The sequence below is a fragment of the Carcharodon carcharias genome, chromosome 8 (genome assembly GCF_017639515.1).
Source record: "Carcharodon carcharias isolate sCarCar2 chromosome 8, sCarCar2.pri, whole genome shotgun sequence".
Classification (NCBI taxonomy): domain Eukaryota; kingdom Metazoa; phylum Chordata; class Chondrichthyes; order Lamniformes; family Lamnidae; genus Carcharodon; species Carcharodon carcharias.
The window spans coordinates 153,429,499-153,454,876 of record NC_054474.1 but is presented as its reverse complement, the minus strand read 5'-3'; the positions used below and the strand labels follow the sequence as shown (position 1 = coordinate 153,454,876).

Below are 25,378 nucleotides of genomic sequence, written 5' to 3'. Positions count from 1 at the left end.
CGCACACCAGCTGCATATTGAGCGGGTGGTAGCCTTTCTGGTTTTTTTCTGGCTGCCTGTAGCCGTGGAACTATTGTAGCCACATGAGTGCAGTCTATGGCACCCCGCAACTGTGGGAAACCAGAAAGATCTTTTCATGCATGCCAGAGAATACTGATGCCCAGTGCGGGGTCCACCACCCACATGACCAACCGGCAGCAGTTTTTGGCTAGGTGACTGGATGTTCCACTTTCAGCCCAGGCGCTGTGATCATCATTCCCTCCAGTCCAAGACTGCACTGTTTGGACTAAACATGAGGGTTAAGGTTCAGTGAGTACATGAGATTGACTTGGGGGCCTCTCCTCCGCTAGCGGTGAATGGCCACATTTCCAAGGGGGTTCCCAAGCTTGTCCAGTTGCCCAATAGTTCTGCAGTTCCATAATACCGTGGTAAATTTGAAGGCTGCAGACGAGGGGTTAAAACTAGGGGAACAATCATTGCCACTTTGAGGGATCAGTGTTGCAAGAATAGGCCTTATTGCTTCACTTTACTGACTCCCTGCATGTCAATTAAACAGCTGCTAACCTGTCTCGGCTGTGCCTCTTGTCCTCATTTCGGAACGATCGATTCAGTTGGGCGACCCTTTAATGCCCCCACCCTCCAGCCATGCGTCTCAGCGCAACCTTCCCCACTCATTGCCCCCAATGGACCCCTTGCCCTGCAGCCCCCTCCCTTCCCTCAGTCCTGCCAGGTCCCTTCCCCAATGGAGCCCTTGCCCTGCAGCACAGTATAAACCACCCCCACCTTAACCCTGCTGTGGCACCTGCAGAGACTTGCTTTGAGACTCCCCCCCCCCCCCGCCAACCTAAACCCATGTGGTGCAGCCTGCAAAGCTTGGCACTGACCTCAGCGAGCGCAGCGTGATGCAAGGTGTGCAGACTCACCTCGGGGCCAGGAGCGAGGTGCATGTCGCCGGATGCACGTTGTTTAAATCCTGTTGTGAAAATGCGTCGTTCTACCAACACCAACATGGGCTCTTAATCCGGCATGGAGGGGTGATTCTGGCAAGCAGGCATTATAATGAGATGCTGATTTATGCTAATGACATTCGCGGCATTCAGCGGCAAGAAGCATTACCTGCCACCGAAGCGCACTGTTGCTTCGTCGTTTTACTTCGTTGTAAAACCAGTTTTGGGCCTTCTCAAACCCCCAATGCCCCCCCTCCCCCCCCGCCCCCCCTTGCGATTGGAAGTGGAACGTCCCGGCTATTAACCCACTATCCTGTAAGGGAGAAAAGAAAGGCAATTGTATTTCTACAGCATCTTCCATGATCCCAGCACATCCCAAAGCACTATACAGCCAATGAATACCGTCAAAGTGTGCTCACTGTTGTAATGTAGGAAATGCAGCAGCTGATTTGTACGCAGCAAGATCCCACAAACCCCAGTAGATGATAAATGACCAGATAATCTGGGTTGTTTTTTGTGATGTTGGATAAATATTGGCCAGGATGCTGGGGGCAACTCTTCTGCTCTTCTTTGATATAATGCCATGGGACCATCCATGTCCAACCTGGAGGGCAGAAGGGGCCTTGGTTTAACACCTCAACCAAAAGACAGCACCTTTCAGTACTGCACTGGAGTGTCAGCCTTGATTTTTGTGACTCTAGAGCTCTGGATTGTGTCTTGAACTATCCTACAATAATGGGGGAGGTGGTGGTGTAGTGGTATTGTCACCGGACTAGTACCCTAGATACCCAGGGTTGTGCTTTGGGGACCAGGGTTCACATCCCATTACAACAAATAGTAAAATTAGGATTCAATAAAAAAAAAAGCTGGGATTGAAAGTCTAATGATGGCCATGAAACTATTGTTGTAAAAATCCATCTGGTTTAGTAATGACCTAAGGGAAGGAAATTTGGCTCCAGATTCACAACAATGTGGATGACAAGCCACTAAGGGCCAAATGCACAAATAAAAAAAGGCAGAAGCATGGCATTACTCAGTAAGAGAATAGTGGGTCAATGAACCTCTGATGTCTTGGCTGGTGAATACCTAGCCTATCATCATCAATCACAATTAAGCTGTATTGCAAAGCAAAAAAAAATGATATTTAACTTTACTAATAACTCAGAGGGCAGGTCTTTTGATTGGTCCTGCCTCTGAGCCAGAAGCTCCAGGTTTGAAACCTGCTCTAGAACCTGCTAGCCACTGAAAGTGCATTCATAACACAGCCAAGCAGGTTAACTATCAACCTGTAAATCCTTCCAAAATGCCTACGGCAGGTGATAAGAGTGGGAGAGTCTCCTGGTCAGACATGATGCAGAGTGGCAACCTTCAAACTATAGCCTCTGGCGACAGGTTAGCAACCTATTCCACACTTTGTGATTTTTATGCATCACAAAATACTCACCCCACCCACCTGAGGCCATGTCATCCATCTCCTGGGAGCAATGTCCTGATGCCCAGGCCTGTCCAGTGTTCATTCCACCAACTTCCACGGGTTGAAAGTTGGGTAGCTTCCACAATGGGCACCAGATTCACTTCTTCCAAATCATTACCAGAGGCTGGTGGGGGGGTTGGGGTGGGGTGGGGGGGGGGGGGGGGGTGGGGTGCAGTGAATGGGAACTTTTCCCTCAAAACCATTCCCATAAGGAGGAATTATTTTCGTATGTCCAGCCAACTAATTATAAAATAACACACACGCACACACACACACAGAGTGCCTTTTTAATCTCAATTTATAAATATTTTTAAAAATGTGCTACAATGATAAGTCACTAAACTTCAGTCATTGAATGTTCAAACTTTGTCTGAACTATATGGTTTTTGTTTCAGATATCTTTTTACTTTACAGTTTTTTCGTTCAGCTATTTAGAAAATGGGCCTCCAAACAGCGGCTCCATCTTCTGAGGTTCTGGATCAAAATAAACTTTAAAACAAACAAAAGAAAAAGAAAATTGACTTGCGGTGGGGTGGGGGGGAGGGGCGGAGGTGGTGGTGCGGGGATGGGGGGGGGTGCGTGATAATAATCCTGCTATTAGTCACCATTTTCAGAAACCTCTAAGGTTTATGTGCTCAAATTGAAGCATTTTTGCATTTAATTGCATGGAATTAGCAGCACGGGAACAGGATTTTGATTCTGCAAGATGTTATCTGTGGTTTGCCGTGCTGCAAATTCGTGATGGTTCCCAAGTCAGTGGAGTGACAGCTGCATCATAGCGGTGGATTCTCCATGTCTGAGATCAATGAATCTCAGGAACCAATACATCCAACACTACTCCGGAGGGGTTTGCAGTAAAAATTGGCCTTACCAATGGATTCCCACGTTAATAAGGATCTGCAGGGCGATGGACACGCAGGGAACCTGTGCAATGATGTACGCAAGTGAGCGGGTTGGTGCTTTAAGAGCAAACAGATAGGCAATACTATGAACCACTCGTGCCACAAAGAAGATCAGGAAGTGGATGTGGGCAATGAAGAAGTTAGGTTCCATCAGCGAGTAGACAGCACCAAGGAACAGGAAGGGAAAGATGTTCTCCCTGGCATTGCGGTGGGCTCTGTTGGGAGAATAATCAAATGAACTGTTACTCATTCAATATATTTTAAAACAAGGCTACATTGATTAATAAACTACTTAAAAGCCCTTTCTTCATTTCTGGATGCTTTAAGAGGTCTTCTAGAAGACCTTTGTCCAGAAAAGTTATGTTATTTTCTTTAATAAACAGATTAATGAAATCCACTCTATGACCTCCTGGACTCAACAGCGGGCTCAACAATTTCACTTCTCCCATTTATTTCAGGCAGCAGGGGCTAATAATTATGCTGCTGCTGCCATTTACACATCTATAGACCTTTCTTTCATTTCTTCACTTGTCCATTACCAATCATGTTTGCCCAAGCACTGTCATCTCTTATATCATTTAATCACTCCCACCTTCTACCCAAATGCAAACCTTCCCTTTTGCTCTCTCCCCTCCCCACCTACTCTGCCTCTGCACTTGCTTAAAACCAGCTACATCTCCAGTTCTGATAAAAGACCACCAACCTGAAATGCTAATGCTGTCCACAGATGTTGCCTGTCCTGTTCAGCATTCGCACCATTTTCCCAAAAATCCTATATCTGATAGGATAGTTGCTAGAGAGTGGAGACCATTTACATTTAATTCTGTTGCCATCTGCTTCCAATGTCAATTAATCCCAAGTCAGATAAAGCATAGGTTATAGGGAAGGACAAATGGAAATGGATTAAAGGAATGTAAATTGGAACCAGGGCCTTACCCTGAGCTCACTTTGAACATGCTCCTGGCTGGGAGTGCTAAATTTACACTACAGAGTAAAGCCCCTTTGACCCATCAACATAAGCCAGGAATCACATGCATGACACAACTGATTGTGCATGTGTCTTCAGCGTAGGGGATGGTCATAGTCAAGTACACACGATAATCAGTTCAGAATCCACTTGATTCATGATCGTCGGTACAGTTTCAGCTATCCACTCCCAGCTGCTCTAACTACAATTTCAGTGCAACTTTTGCACCTGATTATCTTGTTCCCTTTTCTATAATAAAAGGAAAATACTGCGGATTCTGGAAATCTGAAATGAAAACAGAAAATGCTGCAAGTACTCAGGAGGTCTCACAGCATCTGTGCAGAGAGGAAAAATGGAGCGAACAGGCGGATTCGTCCCAAATTTGCACTAAGTGCGGTAGCGGGTGGGTAAAACAATGCTTCACCCGTTGGCTGCGTTGGCAGGTCTTCACGCTGTATCATCTCAAACCCATCGCATCACTTATGCATTCCTGGGAAACATGCCGTTTCCATGGTGGGCAGGCTCTCAATTCACCTGTCACCCCACCTCACCGCTTCATCACGCCAAGCGCCATATTTAAAGTCCAGCTACGCACACACATCTCAGTGCTTCCAGCCCATGACTACTGCAGGGAAGATGTCCACAAAGGCAAAAAGCCCCTAGATTTAGCAATGCATCACTGGAACGCCTTTTGGATGCCATGGAGACCCACCATGGTGTCCTCTACCCTAGCTCTGGCTGGAGGATGGGCAGTGGCGCGACCAACCAAGCTTTCAAGGCAGTGGCAGTGGTGGTCAGTGCCAACTCCCTTCAAAAGAGGACAGCCACCCAGTGCCGCAAGAGGATGAATGATCTCTTCCGTTCTGCCAGGGTAAGTCACTCTTCTCACCACTTTCAACTCACACACTCACAAACCCATCACACATTCACAGGGCCCTCACTCACTGCCAGTTCAAGGGACATCACCATTCATTCTCTCATACACATCCTCATTGTCCTCATCCCACCCATCGAACCACTCACCACTCCCACATGCCAGGCATACTTATCATCTGGCCTGGCAGGTGTCCTGCTTACACTATCCCTACCTCTACTCATGCAGGACAAGCTGGCACACAACAAGAGGGAGAGGTCACAGACTGGTGGAGGAATGCCCAAAATCAAGGTCCTCACAGACTTTGAAAACAGAGCCATCCAGCTGGCTGGCAATGATCTGGACCGGTCCTGTGCTGACAGTGAGGTCAGTGGTGCTCTACCAAGGGAGGGTCCAGCAGTGCAACATCCATCAGACAATCATGCTGTGAGTGATGTGTCCTGTTTCACAGGCTACTGCTCTGCACTAATTATCTCCCCTTGCTTCCACAGGTACATCTGGGAAACAGCCAATGGAGTCCATGACCCAAGGCCTCCAATCAAGCCCCAAAGAAACCTCCGAAGAGGAATCTGGAGGCACCCTCCTTGAAGTCCCGTCACAGCGCTCACCCACACCCTCCACCAATGCAGAGATATGCACCTCGGTGTGACCAAGCTTTAGAATAGCCTCGGGATTATAATCTAGTGAGCATCGCACTATCTGATGCACAGCAGGGACTTCCCAGGTGTCCAGCACTCGGAGGACTGCTGGAGGCGGAAATCTGCTGAGTCCAAGTCAGATGAGGAGATTCTGGACTCGGTCATATCACAGCTTCTGGAGCTGCAAAGGCAAGCCAGGGAACATCAGGAAGGGATGTCCGCTGCATTCCTCAGATTGCAAGGCATGATGGAGGAGTTTGTATGCCTTCAGGTTGAGGTGATAGCACCTTAGTCACCAAGGAGACCTTGATCCAGGATTCCTTTCCTGCACTGCTGTGCGAGCTGAACTCTGTCGCTGATGCCATTGTTGGCCTCCAACAGTGTGTACCCGAAAGGGGTGCTGGACAGCTTGATCTCACTCCAGCTGCCCCTTCTGCTCATGGAGTCAGCCGGAGTCCTCGGGCACCCATAGGGAGGAGGATCAGCAGGCGCACACTCCAGGGCCATCCACCCAGGTGACTCCGAGAGTTTCTGGCCCATCCGAATCCCTTCTTCCTGTGATCTCAGCAGCTCCAGCTCCTCAGGCCGAGGAGGGTGCCACTGCTACACAGCAGGACCCCGAAAGCAGGCCGGGGCCCTCCAGGTCTCGGCCTCCAGTGGATGCCCACCAAAGTCATCGCAGACAGGGTGTTGCAGTCAGCAGGCTGCCTCTGCCGTGAATGTCCAGGAAGAACCAAGATGTAGCAGCAGTGTTTGGAAAGTTAAGGAGAATTAGTTGCACAACTTGGGCACGGGTGTTAATCACTTGTACACACTCTTCACTATTGTCTATAAACTCCCAAGAACGTCTCCCTGCCTATGGCTGTTTGTTCTGATGAGCAGTGTTCTTGTCATTCAGATGTGGAACATTTCTGCACAAGCTAAAGGCAGGTGTCTCACTCCAGGGCCTTTTCTCTGTGCTTTGTGCAGCCTTCAGACCAAAGTGATGGTCAAACCTCACACTCCCTGGAAACATTACTGATGCCTGCACCTCGAGGGTGCTGGTCATTGCTGCCAGAATGTAGTGGGCAGAGCACACAGAGTTCTGTCATTCTCTTTGTGTGCTCTCAGCACCTTTAAGGTGAGGCTGGCCCCCAACTCTGCAGCATCTGTGACCAGTGATGCTGTGCTCCTGAAGGGCTCAAGTGCTGAAGGCGGACAAAGGATCAGATGCTTCTAAAGTTCCATGGCTGTGTGTCAATCTCAGAGGCTCATTCTCAGAGGCTATGTGAAGATCTATGGAGTGTCATCATTGCAGGTCGTCATCATCCTCCTGCAGTTGAGCAACAATTAGGGCCTCCACTGCGTCTCCAAGACAGGAGCCTTATCACAGAGGGTATTCGCACTGTCATAAGCCAAACTGGAGTCAAACGTTCATAGATGCAATATGAGGATCTATGGTGTCTCCTCACTGCATGTCGTCATCATCCTCCACAAATCTAGCAGTTACGAGGGCCTCCCGAGCGTGCCTGCCTTGTCTGACCAGTGTGAGGGCATCGTCGCCACCTTTGAGGACCTCCTCACCCTCATCCCCGCCGGCATCCTCCTCATCGGAGGGGACCTCCAGCTCCTGCATCTCCTCCTCAGCCAACTCCTCTCCCTATTGCAGTGCCAGGTTGTAAAGGACGTAGCAGGCGATAATGATGCGTGACACCCTCTGTGGACTATATTGCAGGGCTCCACCAAACCAGCCCAGGCACTGGAACCTCATTTTCAGCATCCTGATGGTCTGCTCCTCCAAGTTGTGAGTTGCAACCTGAGCCTCGTTATATCATCGCTCTGCTGCAGTCTGAGGCTGCTGCACGGGTGTCATCAGCCACAGCCTCTGCATTCACTTGTTCCCATGGAGCCATCCCTGCAGATTCTGTGGTCCCTGGAATACATCAGGGATCTGTGACCGACTGAGAACAGAGGCATCATGCACAGTCCCTGGAAACCTTGTGTGCACCTGCGTTTCTGGTGGTCGCACACCAGCGGCACATTCAGTGAATGTAACACCTTGTGGTTGATGTAGTTGACCACGTATTGTGATGGAGACCTGAGCGCCATGCAAGTGCAGTTGATCGCACCCTGCACCTGTGGGAAACCCGAAATCTGGGCAAATCCAATCACTCTTGCTTCCTGGATGTCTTGGTCCTGGGCGAGATATACAAAGTTGTGCGTCCTTGCAAAAATGGCATCCGTGACCTCATGGATGCACTTGTGGGCGGAGGCTTGTGATATCCCACTGAGGTCACCTGTGGAGCCCTGAAAGGAGTCACTGGCGTGGAAAATGAGCACCATGGTCACTTACAAGGTCACTGGCAGTGGATGCCCTCCATGTCCCCATAGCGCCAAATCCTGCAGTAGCTGGCAGTTGTGACTGACCAGTTCCCTTGACACATGCTGTCTTTGGCGACACTGGCTCTCGGTCATCTGCAGGAATGAAAGGTGGCGTCCATAGACCCTGAGTGTTGCTAAGCACTGGCCACTGATGGCTCGCTGTGGCTCATTGATGGAGTGTGCGGGAGCCCCAGCTGCCCCCCCTTCCTGAGGGTGCTGCTCCTCCCTCTGAGCATCCAGGTGCCTGAGTCGTTCTCTTCTCCATCGTCTTTGCTCTCTGTATACCACAAGGCAGACAGTTAGTTCACCAGGCTTCATGATCCTGATGTACTCCTCCTACAGGATGAAAGAGAGAGACATGTGGGTTAACATGGGTGTACTAAGAACCTGTCCTGGTTAAGTGTGAAGGCCCCTTAATACATTGTGGAGTGTGCAGGCCAACACTTGGATGGCCAGAGATTAGTGCGCTGCATAGCTGCCAGACACCTTGCCACCTCCGCTCCACTCCACCTGACCAATTGGCAGCAGCTTTGCCCATTGGACTGCATGCTGTGCTCTTAGCTCAGGCACAGGCATTCTCCTAACCTGAGCTGCAAGGCTGCACTGTTAGCTTGAACCACGGGGGAGACTGGTCCAAGTCAGGATGACATTGCAAGGGGCTGCGAGCACCTCCACTAGTGACTGTTCCATGGCCAGCTTTAGCAAAGAGATTGTACAATATGTGCAGTCGTCCAACTGTTCTGCAGTCCACTAAAATGTTCATTACTTTGCAGTCTGCGCTCGAGGGGTGAAAAGCTCTGGAGCACTTAGTGGCTCCTTGATGCCTCTGCGATGCTTGAGTGGGCAGATAAACTGGAAGCCTGACTCCAATCATATCAATGGCTGCGCCTGAACTGTCTCAATCGCAAAGGAATGGTTACTTTATATAAGGTATCCCTAATGCGTGGCTGCTTCCCTCACCCACCTTATCCCCAACCCTGAAAGTTTGTGCACAGCATTCAACCACAAAGTATCAGTCCATGCTGGACAATCTCACCTCATAGGTTACCCCTCTCATCCTATTTTACACACTTACCCATACAGAGCGTACACTGACAGTGAAGGTAGATGACATGTACACAACCATCACCCCCTTGCAAGAAGATTGCCAAAAGCTGATCATTATGCGCCAAAAAATGAGAAATTATCTACTAAACCATTCAAGAGAAAATTAATTGGCAGTTCGCAAGTTCCTCCTCTTAGCCTGACACCAGTCTAGCCAGGAGCAAATGTGTATGTTCTGCTCCCAGGTGGCATGTCATAGATGCCAAGGCTTTAGAATTCTGGACAGCCACATAAATAGGTCAGAGATGGGAATTCTGCAATGAGTAATTCACCTCCCCCACAAAAACTGTCCACCATCTACAAGGCGCAAGTCAGGAGTGCGTTTGAATATTCCCCCCTTGCCTGGATGAGTGCTGCTCCAACAACACTCAAGAAGCTCAACACCATCCAGGACAAAGCAGCCCATTTGATCGGCACCCCACCCACCACCTTAAAAATTGACTCCACCACCGCAGTCCATCTGCAAAATGTGCTGTAGCAACTCACCAAGGCTCCATCGACAGCACCTCCTAAACCTGCAATGGTTCTTGCCTAGAAGGACAAGGGCAGCAGGCACATGGAAGCACCATCACCTTCAAGTTCCTCTCTTACCTTTCCTTTACTGTCATAATCCTGGAGCTCTCTCCCTATCAGCACTCTGGGTGTACCTACACCACATGGACTACAGCGGTTCAAGAAGGCAGCTCACCATCACCATATCAAGGGCAATTTAGGGATGGGCAATAAATGTTGGCCTTACCAGTGATGCCACAGTCTGAGAAAGAATAAATAAAATCCAAATAGGAGACGCCAAGCCCTAGAAATTTGATGTTGCCACCCGTATTCCTGGTGTTAAACAGCCTCCTATGTCTCCAAAATGGCTAGCAAAAAGCACCTATAAGCCAGAATTGTGCTACCCACCATATTGGCAAAAGCCAAAAATACAATTGGTGTGGAGGGTCCACTCCTGAAACAGACATTAGGCCCTTTGTATATTTGCAAATACACCTGTTTGAGGCCTCCACTGAAAGATTGATTTGCCTTGAGGCACTTACTGCAGGCTTCACTCAGGAAGGTCAGGCCATGACATAGCCCAACATGTGGTTGGCAAAGGGATTCCTCTTGACCTCACGTCAAAAGATGAGAATTTTTGCCCGTGCCTCCCCCTCCAGCCACCAATTGCAACCGCATAGGCCCTGCTGTCACCACTCATGGTTCTCTGTTTTAACACAGCTTCAAGACAGGCCGAATGGCCTTCCTCGTTCTTAATTGTCTTGTGAAAATAAGGAGAGAGAGAAAAGGAGAGAAAATGTATTATGTTGATGTCATTTAAGAACTTAAGAACGAAGAGGAGGCATGGCCTGCGGCTTATGTGACCTGTGCACGTTGACATTTTTTTCTAACATCAGAGTTCAACTTCCTCCACAGAACAATCTCTCACTGGATATAGTAACGACTGCTTTTCACACAACCAGCCAGCTTTGAGAGCACTGCTAGCTTTTGTGAGTTTTGTGGATGTGTATGCATGCAGGAAATTAATCAGTGTTGACACGTTCTGGCCACTGCAGCATGGGTTTGAAAGTACATGTCTGTACTGAGCAGGGTTCTCCACTGAGAGATGTGTGGGTCGGAAGGAATTCACCTCTTTGCCTCAGTACTGGGACAGGATTAGAATCATAGAACAGGTGTAGCACAGAAGGGGACCATTTGGCCCATCGTGTCTGTGCCAGCCCTCTGCAAGAGCAACTTAAGTTAGTCCCACTCCCTTTCCTTTTCCCTGCAGCCCTATGGATTTTTGGGAATACACCCAAGAGAAAACATTCTGATGCTTGCAAATAGCTTTTCTTGGCACACTGCCGCTTTTTCAGAACAGAGACAATTAGAATTCAAATTGGTTTCCTGACAAGTAGAATGGAACAACCCTTCAGTGAGAAAAAATGGATGCAGGAGATTTGCACTAAAACTGCATAGTTTGTAAACAAGAACAAGCACAATGTGTGGAAAGTAAATCACAGTGGCATGCTTCCCTTCCCAAACATCTTGAGACAGGAAATGATAATAAATAGATTTTTGATGTAAACATAACGTATAAACTTGCAGACACTCTGCTCTCCAATTTCTTTCCCATCACTCAACTGTACAACTGCAAATGTGCAAAAAAAATGTGATCCCTGTGAATAATTAAAAAGTAAGACATGCGTTTATATAGCGTCTTTCACAACCTCAGACAATCCCAAGGTGCCTTACAGCTAATGGAAGTAGTCTTCGTGTAGTCATTGTTGTAATGGAGGAAAGTCTCACATGCTAATGCTGTGTGCCAGCTGTGGCTCAGTTGGAGACCTCTGAGTCAGAAGGTTGTGGGTTCAAGTCTTACTCCTGAGCTGACAGCCCATAATCAGGCCAACGTCCCCAGTGTAGCACTGAGGGAGGTGCTGTATTTCCAAAGAGATGTTAAAGTAAGTCTCTGTCTGAAATCTCAGGTAGATGGAAAAATCTCAAAGATGATTTAGGCAATTCTCTTTGGGCTTCCTAACAAACATCACTAAACTGGGAGGTTGCTGTGTTCAAATTGGCTGCCAGGTTTCCCCACATTACAACAGTGACTTCACTTAGAAGTACTTGACTGGCTATAATGCATTTTGGGATGTCCTGAGGTGGTGAAAGGTGCTCTTGAAATGCAAGTCTTTTGTTTTCTCTTTCACCTTGCACTAGGTTGTAAACAAGAAGGAAGGAAAAGTAAAAACCAAAGCTTTACAAATCAGACTGTAACTAATACTTTATATTAAGTAGGCATGACAGCAGGGAATACTTTTCCTGTTTTCCTCCCGAATCAGCATGTGTTTTTCATTAATTCTGGGCAACACAAAGTGCCAGGAATTTCATTGCACATTATCCTAAGACATAGCCTTTGGGAGTCTTTTTGAGGAGAGGGGAGGCAAGGGAGATTTCTCCAACAATTGAGTAGACGTGACCATGAATCAGACATTTCTTTAGTAAATTAAGTATCATATTTATTAAAATGCTGGGGTTCGTTTCTAGGCAGATAGAATTGAAAAGCAGAGAGGTTAGATCACAATTGAAGTACCTGTACTGTGAATAGTTCTGGTCTCCTTATTTTAAAAAAGGATATAGAGGCACTGACTAAGTTGCAAAGATTTACTATGACAACACCAGAATTGAGAGGTTATACTTATCCGCAAAAATTAAACAGGCTGGGGTTTTTACATCTAGAACAGAGAAGGCTAAAATCATTTTTTTGCACCTTCTCTGGTGCTTCCATATACCACCAACATCCTTCCATAAATCACATCAACTTTGCTCAAAGCCAACTTTAGGATTTTGGACGATTCCTCCCATATTCAGCCTCCTCTTTCTTGCCAAAATTTTTATTCCATTCTACATGGACCAATGACTGCTCCCAAACTCTCCGACAGTGATGTTCCATTATTCGCCACTAAGAACTTTATGAAAGTGCTTCTGGTTAACATCACATTCCTCTCTTCAAAGGCTGACCTTCGTGTCAGCATGGATACGCCAGGCTGAATGACCTTCTTGTTTTTGAAACTGATTTTAAAATTCTCATCCTTGTTTTCAAATCCCTCCATGGCCTCGCCCCCCCCATCTCTGTAATTTTTCCCTCGCCCCACTACCTTTCGAAACATCTGCGCTCCTCTAATTCTGGCAGTTTGCGCATCCCCGATTTTTATTGCTCCACCATTGGTGGCTTCTTCTTCAGTTGCCTAGGCCCCAAACTCTGGAATACTCTCCCTATACCTCTCCACCTCTCTACCTTGCTTTGCTCTTTTAAGACACTCCTTAAAACCTACCCCTTTGACCAAGCTTTTGGTCATCTGACTTAATATTTCCTTAAGTGGCTTGGTGTCTTATTTTGTTTTATATACATTGGGATGTTTTATTATGTTAAAGGCACCATATAAATATAATTTGTTGTTTTTGCTGTTGTGCTGTATCATTTTATGAGTGAAAGAAATCTGGAATTCTCCATGTGGGTAAATGTGACTCAAACTTGGATCACGTGTTTAAAAGTCTGTGAGTGAACCCCAAATTATAGTGTGGGTTTAACTCACAAATAGTATCTCCAAACAGGCTAACGTCTCCACTAAAAGGCAAGGAGGAAGGTTTTAGATTGCAATCAGGCATTCACACATGAATGATGCACAACGCATCCCTCATGGAAAAGTATCTACAAGCTTCGGGTCATTGGCACAACGTTAGCTGAGAAACAAACGGCAACTTGAATGTGATTGTTGTTACTGGTGTGTAAAAAGGCACAAGCAACTTGTGGTGGCGAGGAAGAGGTATGCCAAGACTTAGAGATCACCACAAACTGCTGGATGGTATGCATCAGTCCACTTTATGGGAATGGGAGCTCACCTTCAACCTCCCCGTGAGATTCAAAATTGCTGCATTTGCACTGTTAAAATTACTTAAAATCACTGCTGAAAGTTATGGCTGGTTTTTAACAATGTAAAGACCCTTTTAATGCCTAGATTTATGATCCTCTCATACCACTCAATTACTCAAGGTCATAAAGCGAACAGTTGTAACTGTCGTGTCTCACTTCTACAGCTGGTAAATAGTCATTTTTTTCATACTTTTTCTTTCTCTTTCCTTTTTATGCTTTTAATCCAATCTTTTTTTCCCCTCACTCTCTATTCCTCTTTCTGATTCTAATTTGTCATATTTCCTTCTCTGTCATTGTTTTGGTTTGCTCTCTGTCTTTCAGTGTCATGGGTTTAGGAGATGGACGATTGGTGCCCTTATGGACACACCTGTAAGAAAACGATTACATAAATATTCTGCACTTTGAATTGATGCCTGGGTATTTTAGGATGATCAGTTTCACAGAAAGTTGCTTCACGTCCTTCGTACACCATGAGATAATTATCTGGTTATTTATCACTCTGTTGTGTGTGGGATCTTGATGTTAGAAAATTGGCTGCTACATTTGCCTACCTAATAATACTGACTAAAACTGAGAATTAACTGGTTTTCTGTAAGGTCTGTAAAACTGTTTGACTCATCCAAAGAATGTGATAGACACTTGTGAAACACAAAGAGCTTACTCAGCTGTGGCTTAGCTGGTAATACTCTCACCCCTGAATTAGAAGATTGTAAATTTAAATCCCACTTAAGAGCCAAAAGTTTATGCCAACACTCCCATTGCAGTAATGAGGCAGTGTTGTCTTTCCAGATGAGGCCTTTAATCAAGGCCCTATTGCTCTTTCAGGTGGATGTACAAGATCCTGTGGCACTCCTTTGAAGAACAACAAGGGAGCCATCCCCAGAATCCTGACCAAATTTTATCCCTCGATCGACATCACAAAAACAGATTATTTTGAGGGATATCACATTGCTGTTTGTGGGAATGTGCAAATTGGCTGCCAGATTGCCTGCATTATCACAACTGGCTACACCAATAAATGCATGGTTTCCTTTTTCAGAAGTCAATGATGAACTTCCATGAGCTTTTCCCTGAATTAGCTTACAGTTTTTATCCTCTTTTTTTTCTCTTGCCTCTCCTAGGCTATTGCATGAACAGAGCTTTTGGGGGAGGGGAGTGGTGGGGAGGGTGTCAATTTTGATACTTTCGGTCGCATCATGACTGGATGGGTTATACAAAATGTACCAGTCTTTCTCTGCCTTTTTTTTCATATATGCGGATAAGCTCACAAGTGCTATAGTTCGGTCAGCGGTGTTTGGAGTGGGTAATCCAGAAATTTCTAAAATATAAAGCATAGACAGAAGGAAAAGAATTTACGTTTATACATTGCATGCCAATCAACCACCTCAAGAAACTCCAAAATGGAATACAATTTGAAATAGTGGTCACTGTTGTAAAGGAAATACAGCAGTCAATGCGTGCACAGCAAGGTTGCACAGCCAGCAATGAGTTAATGGCCAGAGAACCTATTTCAGTGATGTTAGTTGAGAGATAAATATTGACTGGGTGAACATTCCTGCTTGTCTTTGAAATAGTGCCACGGGATCTGAGGGGGCAAACGGAACCTCTCTTCAATAGCTCATTCAAAAAACAGTACTCTGAGAGTGCAGCACTGCACTGAAATGATAGCCCACATTTTGTGTTGTGGAGTGGGACTTGAGCTCACAACCTTTTAATTCAGGCATTGCTGAGCAACTGGAGGCGGGGTGGGGGGGGGGGAGGTGGGGGGGGGGGGGGGGAGGTGGGGGGTACCAAAGCAATCGTCAAAAGTCTAACTCTTACTTTACACAACTTATTAAGGTTATTAAATGTTAAGAGTCTTTATGACTAGAAGTAGATCTTTAAGTAACTTGCACATGCGAGATTTATCACACTATAATGTTAAATTTAACACTGTATTGAGACGTGCATAAACATCTCTGTTTCTCTTCAACCAGAATTCCACATTTCCACAACATAATTTCCAGTTGGCTTTCCTCAGCACGTCAAGGGGTTTTCAAAAGGAAAGGATATAGGGGTTACAGCTGCCTGAGGAGTGAACTAGGCTATTTGATTACTGTTAACCAAAGATATTTTGGCAAGTTCATTCATCCATTAAAGATCACTTGTATCAACATACACGTCAAGTGCGCCTGTCCAACAAAAACACCTACTCTGAATTTTTCTTGTACGTCGGCCTCTATAACTGCGTCAGAGGTTGTGTTTTTGCAGCTGTATCAGTTTTACTCAAAGGTTATGCTCACTTTCATCACTGCTGCACATTAGAAATTCGTCTGTAACTAGCTTTGATTCACAATAAATCATTTTGCAGTGTTTATCTGAGAAAAGGTTTGTGAATTATCGAATCTCGCCGATCTCTCGCTTTTCAGCACTGAGACATACGCAATAGGTTTGGACATCTTACTAATGCCTATGATGAAATGTGAACTCAGGCGGCAATCTTCTATTAGCATCTATGGAGTTGAGCAGGAAGAGGGCAGCAAAAGACTTAGCCAAGGAGTATTTGACACAACAGTTTGGTATGAAGCGAACTCTATTTCTTAAAGGGACTTCACCTCTAGAGGAATAGAATTGGGAAGCAAAGGTGTTATGTTAAACTTGCATGATAGCCTTGGCTAGACCACTACTAGAGTATTGTGTGCAGTTTGGTCCCCATATTACAAAAATTGATATAGAGGCACTAGAGAAGGAGTAATAGCAATTTACAAGGGTGATACCAGAACTGAGAGATTACAACTATCATGAAATCCTGAATAAGATGGGGCTCTTTTCCCTAGAAGGAAAAAGACTGAGGGGTGGCCTGACAGAGATCTTTAACATTTTGAAGGGGTTTGATAGGGAGATATAGAGAAAATGTTTCCACTTGTGGAAGAGTCTAAAACTGGAGGGGCCATAAGCATAAGGCAGTCACTAAAACAATCAATAAAGAATTCAGGAGAAACATCTTTACCCAGAGTGTGGTTAAAATACTGAACTTGCTAGCATGTGGAGTAGTTGAGATGAATACCATAGATGCATTTAAGGGGGAGTTGGATAAACAGTAGATTGTAAGACATAGATACAGATCACTGTGGGTGGATCTATACCACATGGGCTGCAGCAGTTCAAGATGGCGACTCACCACCAACTTCAGAAGGGCAATTAGGGATGGGTAACAAATACTGATCTAGCCTTTGATGCCCACATCCCATGAACAAATAAAAAAAAACACATTGGAAGAAAGTTATGGAAGGATTTGCAGACAGGGTGCAATGAAGTGAGGTGGGAGGAGGCTTGTGCAGAGTATAAACATCAGCACAGACCAGTAGGCTGAATGGCCTAATCCTGTGTTGTAAATTCTATATAATTCATAAGCAAAAAACAGAAATATCAGTGAAAGCTCTTATTTCATTATCATCATTGCCACCTCAGTAATGGTTTATATCTTTTTATGATGTTAGATTATGGCATAAGGAATGACTGTGTGAGCGAATTGAACAATTTCCCTCATTTGAATCAATGGCAATATCTTGAATTCTCAGCTCCACTGGAATATGGTTGAATGTTAAGACTAGGTTTAGAAATTTAGGAAATTGGAAAAGTACATTAAGCCAAGCAAATGTCCCTTTTTATGGGTCAGATCCACTTACTTACTCTGCCCCAATGTGCTACAAGAGACATGGGCAGGTTAATGAAGTGGGCAAGTAGAAGGCAGATACCGTTCAATGCAGAGAAATGTAATTTTTTATATTCCAGGAAGAAGCAGTAGCGAAAGTAAGTGTATTTTAAACGATGCAACTCCTCTACAAAGTGAAGAAATGGAGATATCAAAAAATATAGACAGAAAGATCTTAAAATATGAGAATGCAGGTAAAAATGCCAATGACAAAGGTCAATGCAATTCTGGATTTTATATTTGGGCAGTGAGTATAAAAGGAAGTGTTTTTGATTTATATAAGGCATTGCTTAGGCCAATGTGGAGTGCTGCATGCAGTTCTGAGAATCATTTTAAATTAACATATTAAAGGTTATGGCAAATATACAGCAAATATTCACTAAAATGTTCCCAGGAAAGATGGTGTCCATTGTTGGAAAATTGGTGAAAAGGCAGTATAGTTTCAGAACAGCAGTGTGGACAGGAGAGCTGTTTATGTCATTCAAGCAAATGACTTTCTTTATTGGACCATTTTTAAAAAAAGAACATGCCTTAGGTTACTTTGTAGAACAGAGATATAACAAATCTTCTTCCAAAGCTAGTCAGGTCCATAATTCAACTTCCACATGTTCAATGGAATATAGCAGTGAATAGTAGCAAAGTTATTGATGTAGACTTGTGATATATAACCAGCTCTTGGGTATTCTGCTTTAAAGGCTTACTTTTTCCTTTCACTTGATGTATTTGAATTGTTACATTAATCATTACAATAGTGTTTCTGTTCGAATCTCATTGTGAAATTTGTGTTTTTGAAAAATTGACCTTTTAAAATCATTTTGTATAATTCAGCAAGCTCAGTTTCAAGCTGCCAGGAAAATAAATGTTACCGATACCTCTGAGTCAGAAATATAACTGGAAGTATAAAGCCAAAAGTAATGATTTCACACATGCTAAACATGGAAGTGAATATCGAGGTGGACAGTAGAACATGCTTAAAGGAAAATAGAGTAAGTGTTTGAAAGGGAGAATACACAGAAAGGGCAGGGAAGTAGAGCAGGCAAGTCCAATTGCAGAGCCAGCTTGTGTAGTGAGCTGAACTGAGCTTAGGAACAGGAGGAGGCCATTTTGCTTCTTGGGCTTGATCCGCCACTCAGTGAGATCATGGCTGATCTGTGATCAAATTTCATATACCCACCTTTGCCCCTAATACCTTAATATCATTGGTTAACAATAATCAAACAATCTCGGATATAAAATTAAGAATTGACCCAGCATCAACTGCTGTTTGCAGGAGAGGTTCCCAAATATATTTGCTTCCAAACTTGATTCCTGAAAGGCTGGTTCTAATTTTTAGGCTATGTGCCTTTGTCCAAGACTCCCCAATCAGCGGAAATAGTTTTTCTCTATCTACCCTATCAGTTTCCTTAATATCTTAAAAACTTGAACTAAATCACCCCTTAATATTCCAAATTCCAGGGAATATAATCCTTGTTTTGACTCCTCCTGTATTATAATTATTATCATTCAACTTTAGAATTATTATGATTCACTTGTCCTGCATTCCACACAAATCAGTGAAATCTCCCAAGCGTCATCTAGCCTGATGGCCTTTCCATATAAAATTGCACATCAATGTCAAATTTTGCCTGGTTCAATTCCAAGAACTCATATCCACTGAAAACTGGGATGGAGGCTGTTCAAACCCCTTTAACTTAGTTTAACAGATAACATAGAAAAGTTCAAAAATATTCAGATATATGGCCATGCATAGGGTTAATCACAACAGAGAATCATCAAATGAGGTGAGGGTAGAGGATGCAAAAAAATGAGGTCAGTTGGTGAAGATATAATTCAGGGTAAGTTCTAAAGTTATGCTTTCAGTTTTTATCGCATATTTTTACTGTAAATTCCTGTCCCCATTTTTATAATGGAAATTCCCGTAAACTGTTACACTATAATTATACCCTTTGCCATAGGGAACCAGAGGTCTTGTGGCATAGTGGTAGTGGCTCTAACTCTAGGCCAGAAACCTTGGGTTTAAGTCCCACTTCAGAACTTGATGGCTATGGAAGGTTTCATAATGTGGCCAAGCAGGCTGATTATCAGCCTGCAAATCCTTCCAATGTTCCTAATGGCAGGTGGTAAGAGCAGGAGAGTTTCCTGGTCAGTCATCCTGCAGAAGGCAATAGCAAACCACTGCAGTACTTTGGTAAACATAATAATCGACTAATTCCCATGGACGCCAATGCTCTCTTAGGGATTGGTGCCTGGAGGAGGATGACAGTCCATGGGGACACTGCAATGTCCATGGGTGGAGGGTCAAATTTCAACTTGAGAATTTTCACTCACTATTCCCATTATACATGGTAACATGGGATACTCCCCTAGAAAATGTTTGCAGGGAGCACATGTACATGTAAGATTTTTTCAAATATATTCTAGATATAGAACTGCAACAAGCCTTATAGAAAATAAAATAAAAATTCACAGCATTCAGATTTTCACATTGACTATGACAACACTTTAGATGAGATGTGGCAAGCACAGGAAATACACATTGGAAATCATGCAACCCTCTCTCCACTCATGCTATTTTCAGCTATTTGTTAAATGGACAGGAATTCATGTGCTGGACAAGTGGAATTTTCCAATATGTGCACAAACAGCTAATATTTCCCTTCCTAAAGTGATTACCAACAGAACCAGAGGCAACAGTAGAAAATATTTTATTTTGCACAGTAAGTTGTGACCTGAAATGTCTGAAAGGGTGCTGAAAGCAAACTTAATAGTAACTTTCTAAAGCGAACTGAATAGTTACTTGGAAAGGAGAAAAAAAACGCAGAACTACGAGGAAACAGCAGGGGACTGGGACTAGTTGGATGGCTCTGTTACAGAGCTAGCACAAGCATGATGGGCTGAAATTCCTCTTTCAGTGCCATTTCACTCTATGATTCCATAATTCATCTTTAGAAAATGATAACATTACCTTCGGCTTCGCTCCACGTCAGGATCAGTTCGGTAATATTCCAGCCCGCCATGCCTCAATGCATCCTCTGGGTTGATAAAAGCCTGTGGAAGGGGAGGAGGTGGAGGGAGATGGGCGAAGCCATGTTGAAAACTCAAAGGCAAAGTAACACTCAATAAATAACTACGACGTCAGTGTTTCAGCAAATGTTTAACAGTGTTTCATAGCTTCTGTGAAAATGACATTGTATAAATGTCTTTCTTCATCCTTTCTCTGTTAACTTTTTGCCTTTCCAACAATAAGCAAATTTACATAGCACCTTTAAAAAGCAAGATGACTCAAGGTGCTTCACAGGAGCATTATCAAACAAAATTTTATATCGAGCCACTTAAGGAGATATTAGGATAGGTGAGCAATAGCTTGGTCAATAAGGTTGACTCTGAGGAGTGCCTAAGAGAGAGGTGGAGAGGTTTGGGGAGGAACTTCCAGTGCTTAGGGCCCAGATAGCTGGAGGCATGGCCACCAATGGTGGGGCGACAAAAATCAGGGATGCTTAAGAGGCCAGGATCGGAGGAGGGCAGATATCTAGGGGGCTGGAGAAGATTACAGAGATAGGGAGGGACAAGGCCATGGAGGGATTTGTACATGGAGGTGAGAGTTTTTAAAAGTTGGTGTTGCCAGCCCAGGAGCCAATGTAGGTCAGTGAGCATAGAGTTGATGGGTCCAGGATGCGAGTTAGGACAGGGAACGCAGGGTTTTCATCATCCATCCTTTCCTTTCTCAAAGGCTTTGACTGATTACCAGGGTAGAGTTTCATGGGTGCCAAGAATCCTCCAGTACCTTGTCCAAATGGCCATTCACCTGGTGTAAGTCTGTCCAGTGATGGGTGGCAGGCTTTTGTTGTTATCACAGCTAGGCCTAATTCTACCCTTATCTAACGCTCACATGTACACTTTCACCAGACATCATTGGACCTTTGGTTGATTTTCTGCTCCCTGCTGTATGGTCTCCCCATTTAGGTGTCAGCTGCGACTCAGTGCTAGTACACTCACCCTTGGGTTCAACTCCTACACCAGAGGCATGAATGCAATATCTGGGCTGACACTCCCAGTGCAGGACTGAGGGAGTGCAGCAGTGTCAGAGGTGCTGTCTATTGGATGAGATGTTAAATGAACTCTGCTTGCCCTCTCAAATGAATGTAAAAGATCCTATGGCATTATTTCAAAGAACAGCAGGCAATTTCTCCCCTGGTATCCTGATCAATATTCATCTCTCAATTAACATTACTAAAATGTAGATGAATGGTCCTTATCACATTTCTGTTTGTGGGAACTTGCTGTGTGAAAATTGGCTATTGCCTTTCCTACGACGATGTCTACACTTCAAAAAGGACTTCATTGGTTGTAAAGTGCTTTGAAATGTTCTGAGGTCATGAATGGTGCTTATATAAACACAAGCTCCTTCTTTTACATGCACAACCTGACTACCATTTAATGGAAAGCTAAATAAACAGATGAGGGGGAATCTCCCCCTCCTTTAAGACACTCCTGAAAACCCATTTCTTTGACCAGCCAATTGGTCACCTATCTGAACACCTCATTCCTTGTCTCGATGTCAAATTTTGTTTGCTAGTATCCCGATTTACAATGTTAGAGGTGTTATATTCATGCAAATTGTTGTTTGTAAGTCTTTTATGTTTTAATCTTTTGATTGATATCATATTATTCAGCAACCCCTCAATCACTGGAAGCAATCTACTTTTATCTACTCTGCCGCATCCTCTCTGAACATTAAACTTCTGTTTAAAATCTGCTCTAAAGATTCAAGGTGGAAGTACGGCAGGCAGGACCCGGCTGGGCTGAATCACCTTGCGAATGTTTCAAACTAATGTGTCCAGAGTGAAGAATTACTTTCAGAAGGCATATCTAGCTCTTCGTTGGCTATTTCTATATTTTTTGGTGCCCTGCCTTGTATATATGCACAGAGATAATTAAACACAGAGTTGGATGTCTCTGAATGGCTTCTATAAGCTAGCTTTGCATGTCCTGCAATAAGGAAGGTTAAGAGATAATTTGATTCAAGTTTTTTTTAGGATTGGGACTTGATTGAAACATATAAGATCCTGAAGGGTCTTGACAGGGTGGATGTGGAGAAGATGTTTCCTCTAGTGGGAGAATCTAGAACTATGGAGTCACTGTTTAAAAATAAGGGATCGCCAGTTTAAGACAGAGGTTAGGTGAATTTTTCTCTCTCAGAGGGTCATGGGTCTTTGGAACTCTCTTCCTGAAAAGGTGGTGGAAGCAGAGACTTTGAATATTTTTATGGCAGAGATGGATAGATCCTTGCTAAGCAAGGGGATGAAAGATTATCGGGGGTTGGTGGGATGGTGATTTCAGGTTACTATCTGATCAGCTATGATCTTATTAAATGGCGGACCAGGCTAGAAGTGCTGAATGGCCTACTCCTGCTCCTGGTTCATATGTCCGATTTTGAGAGGAATTGATCAGGTAGGCAGGCAAACACTTTGCCCTCTGTTTGGACCAAGGACAAGGGGACTTGACCTTAAAACCAGAGCCAGGCTATTCAGAAGAGAAGATGGGGAATGCTTTAGCTTGCAAAGGGTGGAACCCACAAAAAGCAGTAGATGCTGGCTCAACTAATAATCTTAAATCTGAGATCAATAGCTTTTTGATGGCGTACTCAGCCAAGGCTGGTGGATGGTTAAGTTGTAGATCAGCTTTTATCTCACAATGACAGAATGGGTTCGAGGAGCTGAATGGCCTACAGGGTTTTTAATTCCCCTGTTCTTCATATTTCCAGATATTTCACTGTTGCTTTCTCAGTCTTCCAAAACACAGTGAAAAGCCCCTCTCTGAACAGGGCAGGAGTAAATAATGTAGTCCCAATTAGTTAGGGAAAGACCGACCAGCGTCTTAAAGGGGAATGCCATGGCTTGGCCTAAATAGCCAAGTGGTTATGGTACTGGGTTTATAACCCCAAGATCAAGAGTTCAAATCTCACAATGGCAAACTATGAAACAATGTAACTTCATCTGAAACAGATGGAAACGGGTTTGTACTCGAAAGAGTTACAACATAACCGTATTAAAGGGGCTTGCCGACAAGCGAGGGTGGTATGTGAAATAATAATCTGAAATAATAATTGAAAATACACGTTTACTCTCGGCACAATGAGGTCACCAAGTCTTAACCACACTTGGGTAAGACCTCATCAGTAGTCTTAATGACCCATAGGTCCATTTTCCCGTTCACAAACGTGAAAAGAGGGTTCTCCCGTGCCGCTGCTTGTGGGACAGGAAAGAATTCGCCGGCGATGCGGTTAGGATTTCAAACTGAAATTTGTTTAGGCAGATGGAAGTGTCATTACCTTGCGTTTGTTTACCATGTTGCTATACACACGGGGCCCAAAAAAAACAACCCTTACAAACGGGAATTTAGAAAAATGCATCCTTTATCGTGATTAGTGATTGAGAGCATTTTACACTCAGTATAAATATATATTTGGAAATCTCAATTCACGCTTGAAAACAAGAAGACTTTTTAAAAAAAATCAGTAAATTAAAACACCCCCAAAATAATTAGAATCAACTATCTAAAGTTTCAAAACTATTGTAACTTTTATTATGCGAAACATATAAAATCCAGAATATCCCTCATTCCTTAATAAATCTAATTTCAAACCTTGACACCACCAACTAGATGTTCTCGACATTAATAACAAAAGCATCACCTTCTCACTCTCTCTCTCTCACACACACATATTTCAAAAAAGTTCCTACTCAGGAAGAAGTACCGCGTGTCGTTTTGAACTAGAATTATTATTATAACCGTCACCTTTTTGTGGAGCCGGAGTTGCCCAGTGATGACGGCCAGCGTGTACAGCTTAAGGATGAGCAGAGTGCTGTAAAAAGTGTAACAGGCGAAGACTGGGTTGTCCATGTTGTCCTCTGAGATGCGAGCCGGGGAGAGAATTAGCCAGAGGCAGCGTGCTGTGTAACTGATTCACACGCCCACTCTATAACCCAGCCCTGCACACTCCAGATTGAGACGGCAATTTTGCTAGCTGCAGTAGTGTCTTTGATTTCTGAGTTCGGTTCAAGTCTTACTCCGAAGACCCGAACTCAAAGCTGATACTAAGGTAAAAGCGAAATACTGCAGATGCTGGAAAATCTCAGCAGGGCTGAAAAGCTGAAACAGAAAAAGCTCTGAGGAAGGGTCATGTGGACATGAAATGTTAACTGTTTCTCTCTCCACAGATGCTGTCAGACCTGCTGAGTTTTTCCAGCATTTTCTGTTTTTGTTTCAAAGCTCTTACTACTTGGCAGTGCCAAGGGAGTGCACCACTATCAGAGGTGTTAGGTTAAACCAAGGCTCTGCTCCCATAAGTGGACATAAAATATCCTGGGATGAGGGGCTTATTTTATGAAGAAATGTTGAACAGGTTAGGCCAATACCCATTGGAGTTTAGAAGAATGAGAGGTGATCTTATTGAAACATATAAGATCCTGAGGGGATTTAATAGGGTGGATATTGGGAGGATGTTTCCACTTGTGAAGGAGTCTAGAACCAGGGAACGGAGTTTAAGAATAAGAGATGTACCGTTTAAGAAGGAGATATCTTTTCTCTCAAAGGGTCGTTAGTCTGAGGAATTCTCTTTCCCAGAAAGCAGTGGAGGCTGGATCATTGAATTTATTGAAGGCAAAGTTAGGTAGATTTTTAATTGACAAGGGAGTCAAAGGTTATTTGGGGCAGACAGGAAATGGAATTGAGACCACAATCTTAGCCATGATCTTATTGAATGGTGGAGCAGGCTCAAAGGGCTGAATGGCCTACGCCTGCTCCTAAATCCGATGTTCCTATGTTATTTGAGGAAGAGCAGGTTGGTTATACCCGTGTCTGTGCCAATTTCTGTCTCTCAATCAATATCGCTAAAATAGATTAGCTGGTCATGATCTCATTGCTGTTTGTAGGTTTGCAAATTGGCTGTCACGTTTCCTACATTACTGCAATCCAACCAGCTCTACTAAAGAAGTTTTAATGCAGGTGTT

The 25,378-nt window shown here is 44.2% G+C and overlaps 1 protein-coding gene across 1 annotated transcript; it reads right to left on the bottom strand.

Annotated features, from left to right (window-relative positions):
- Positions 1-2,701: 2,701 nt before the first annotated feature.
- ptges (prostaglandin E synthase) lies at positions 2,702-24,432 on the bottom strand. The gene is made up of 3 exons (XM_041193878.1): positions 24,165-24,432; positions 20,332-20,414; positions 2,702-3,538 (listed from the first exon to the last, which is right to left on the bottom strand). Exons 1-3 carry the CDS (start codon positions 24,267-24,269, stop codon positions 3,289-3,291), a joined length of 438 nt encoding a protein of 145 aa, XP_041049812.1. The 5' UTR covers positions 24,270-24,432; the 3' UTR covers positions 2,702-3,288.
- Positions 24,433-25,378: the final 946 nt, after the last annotated feature.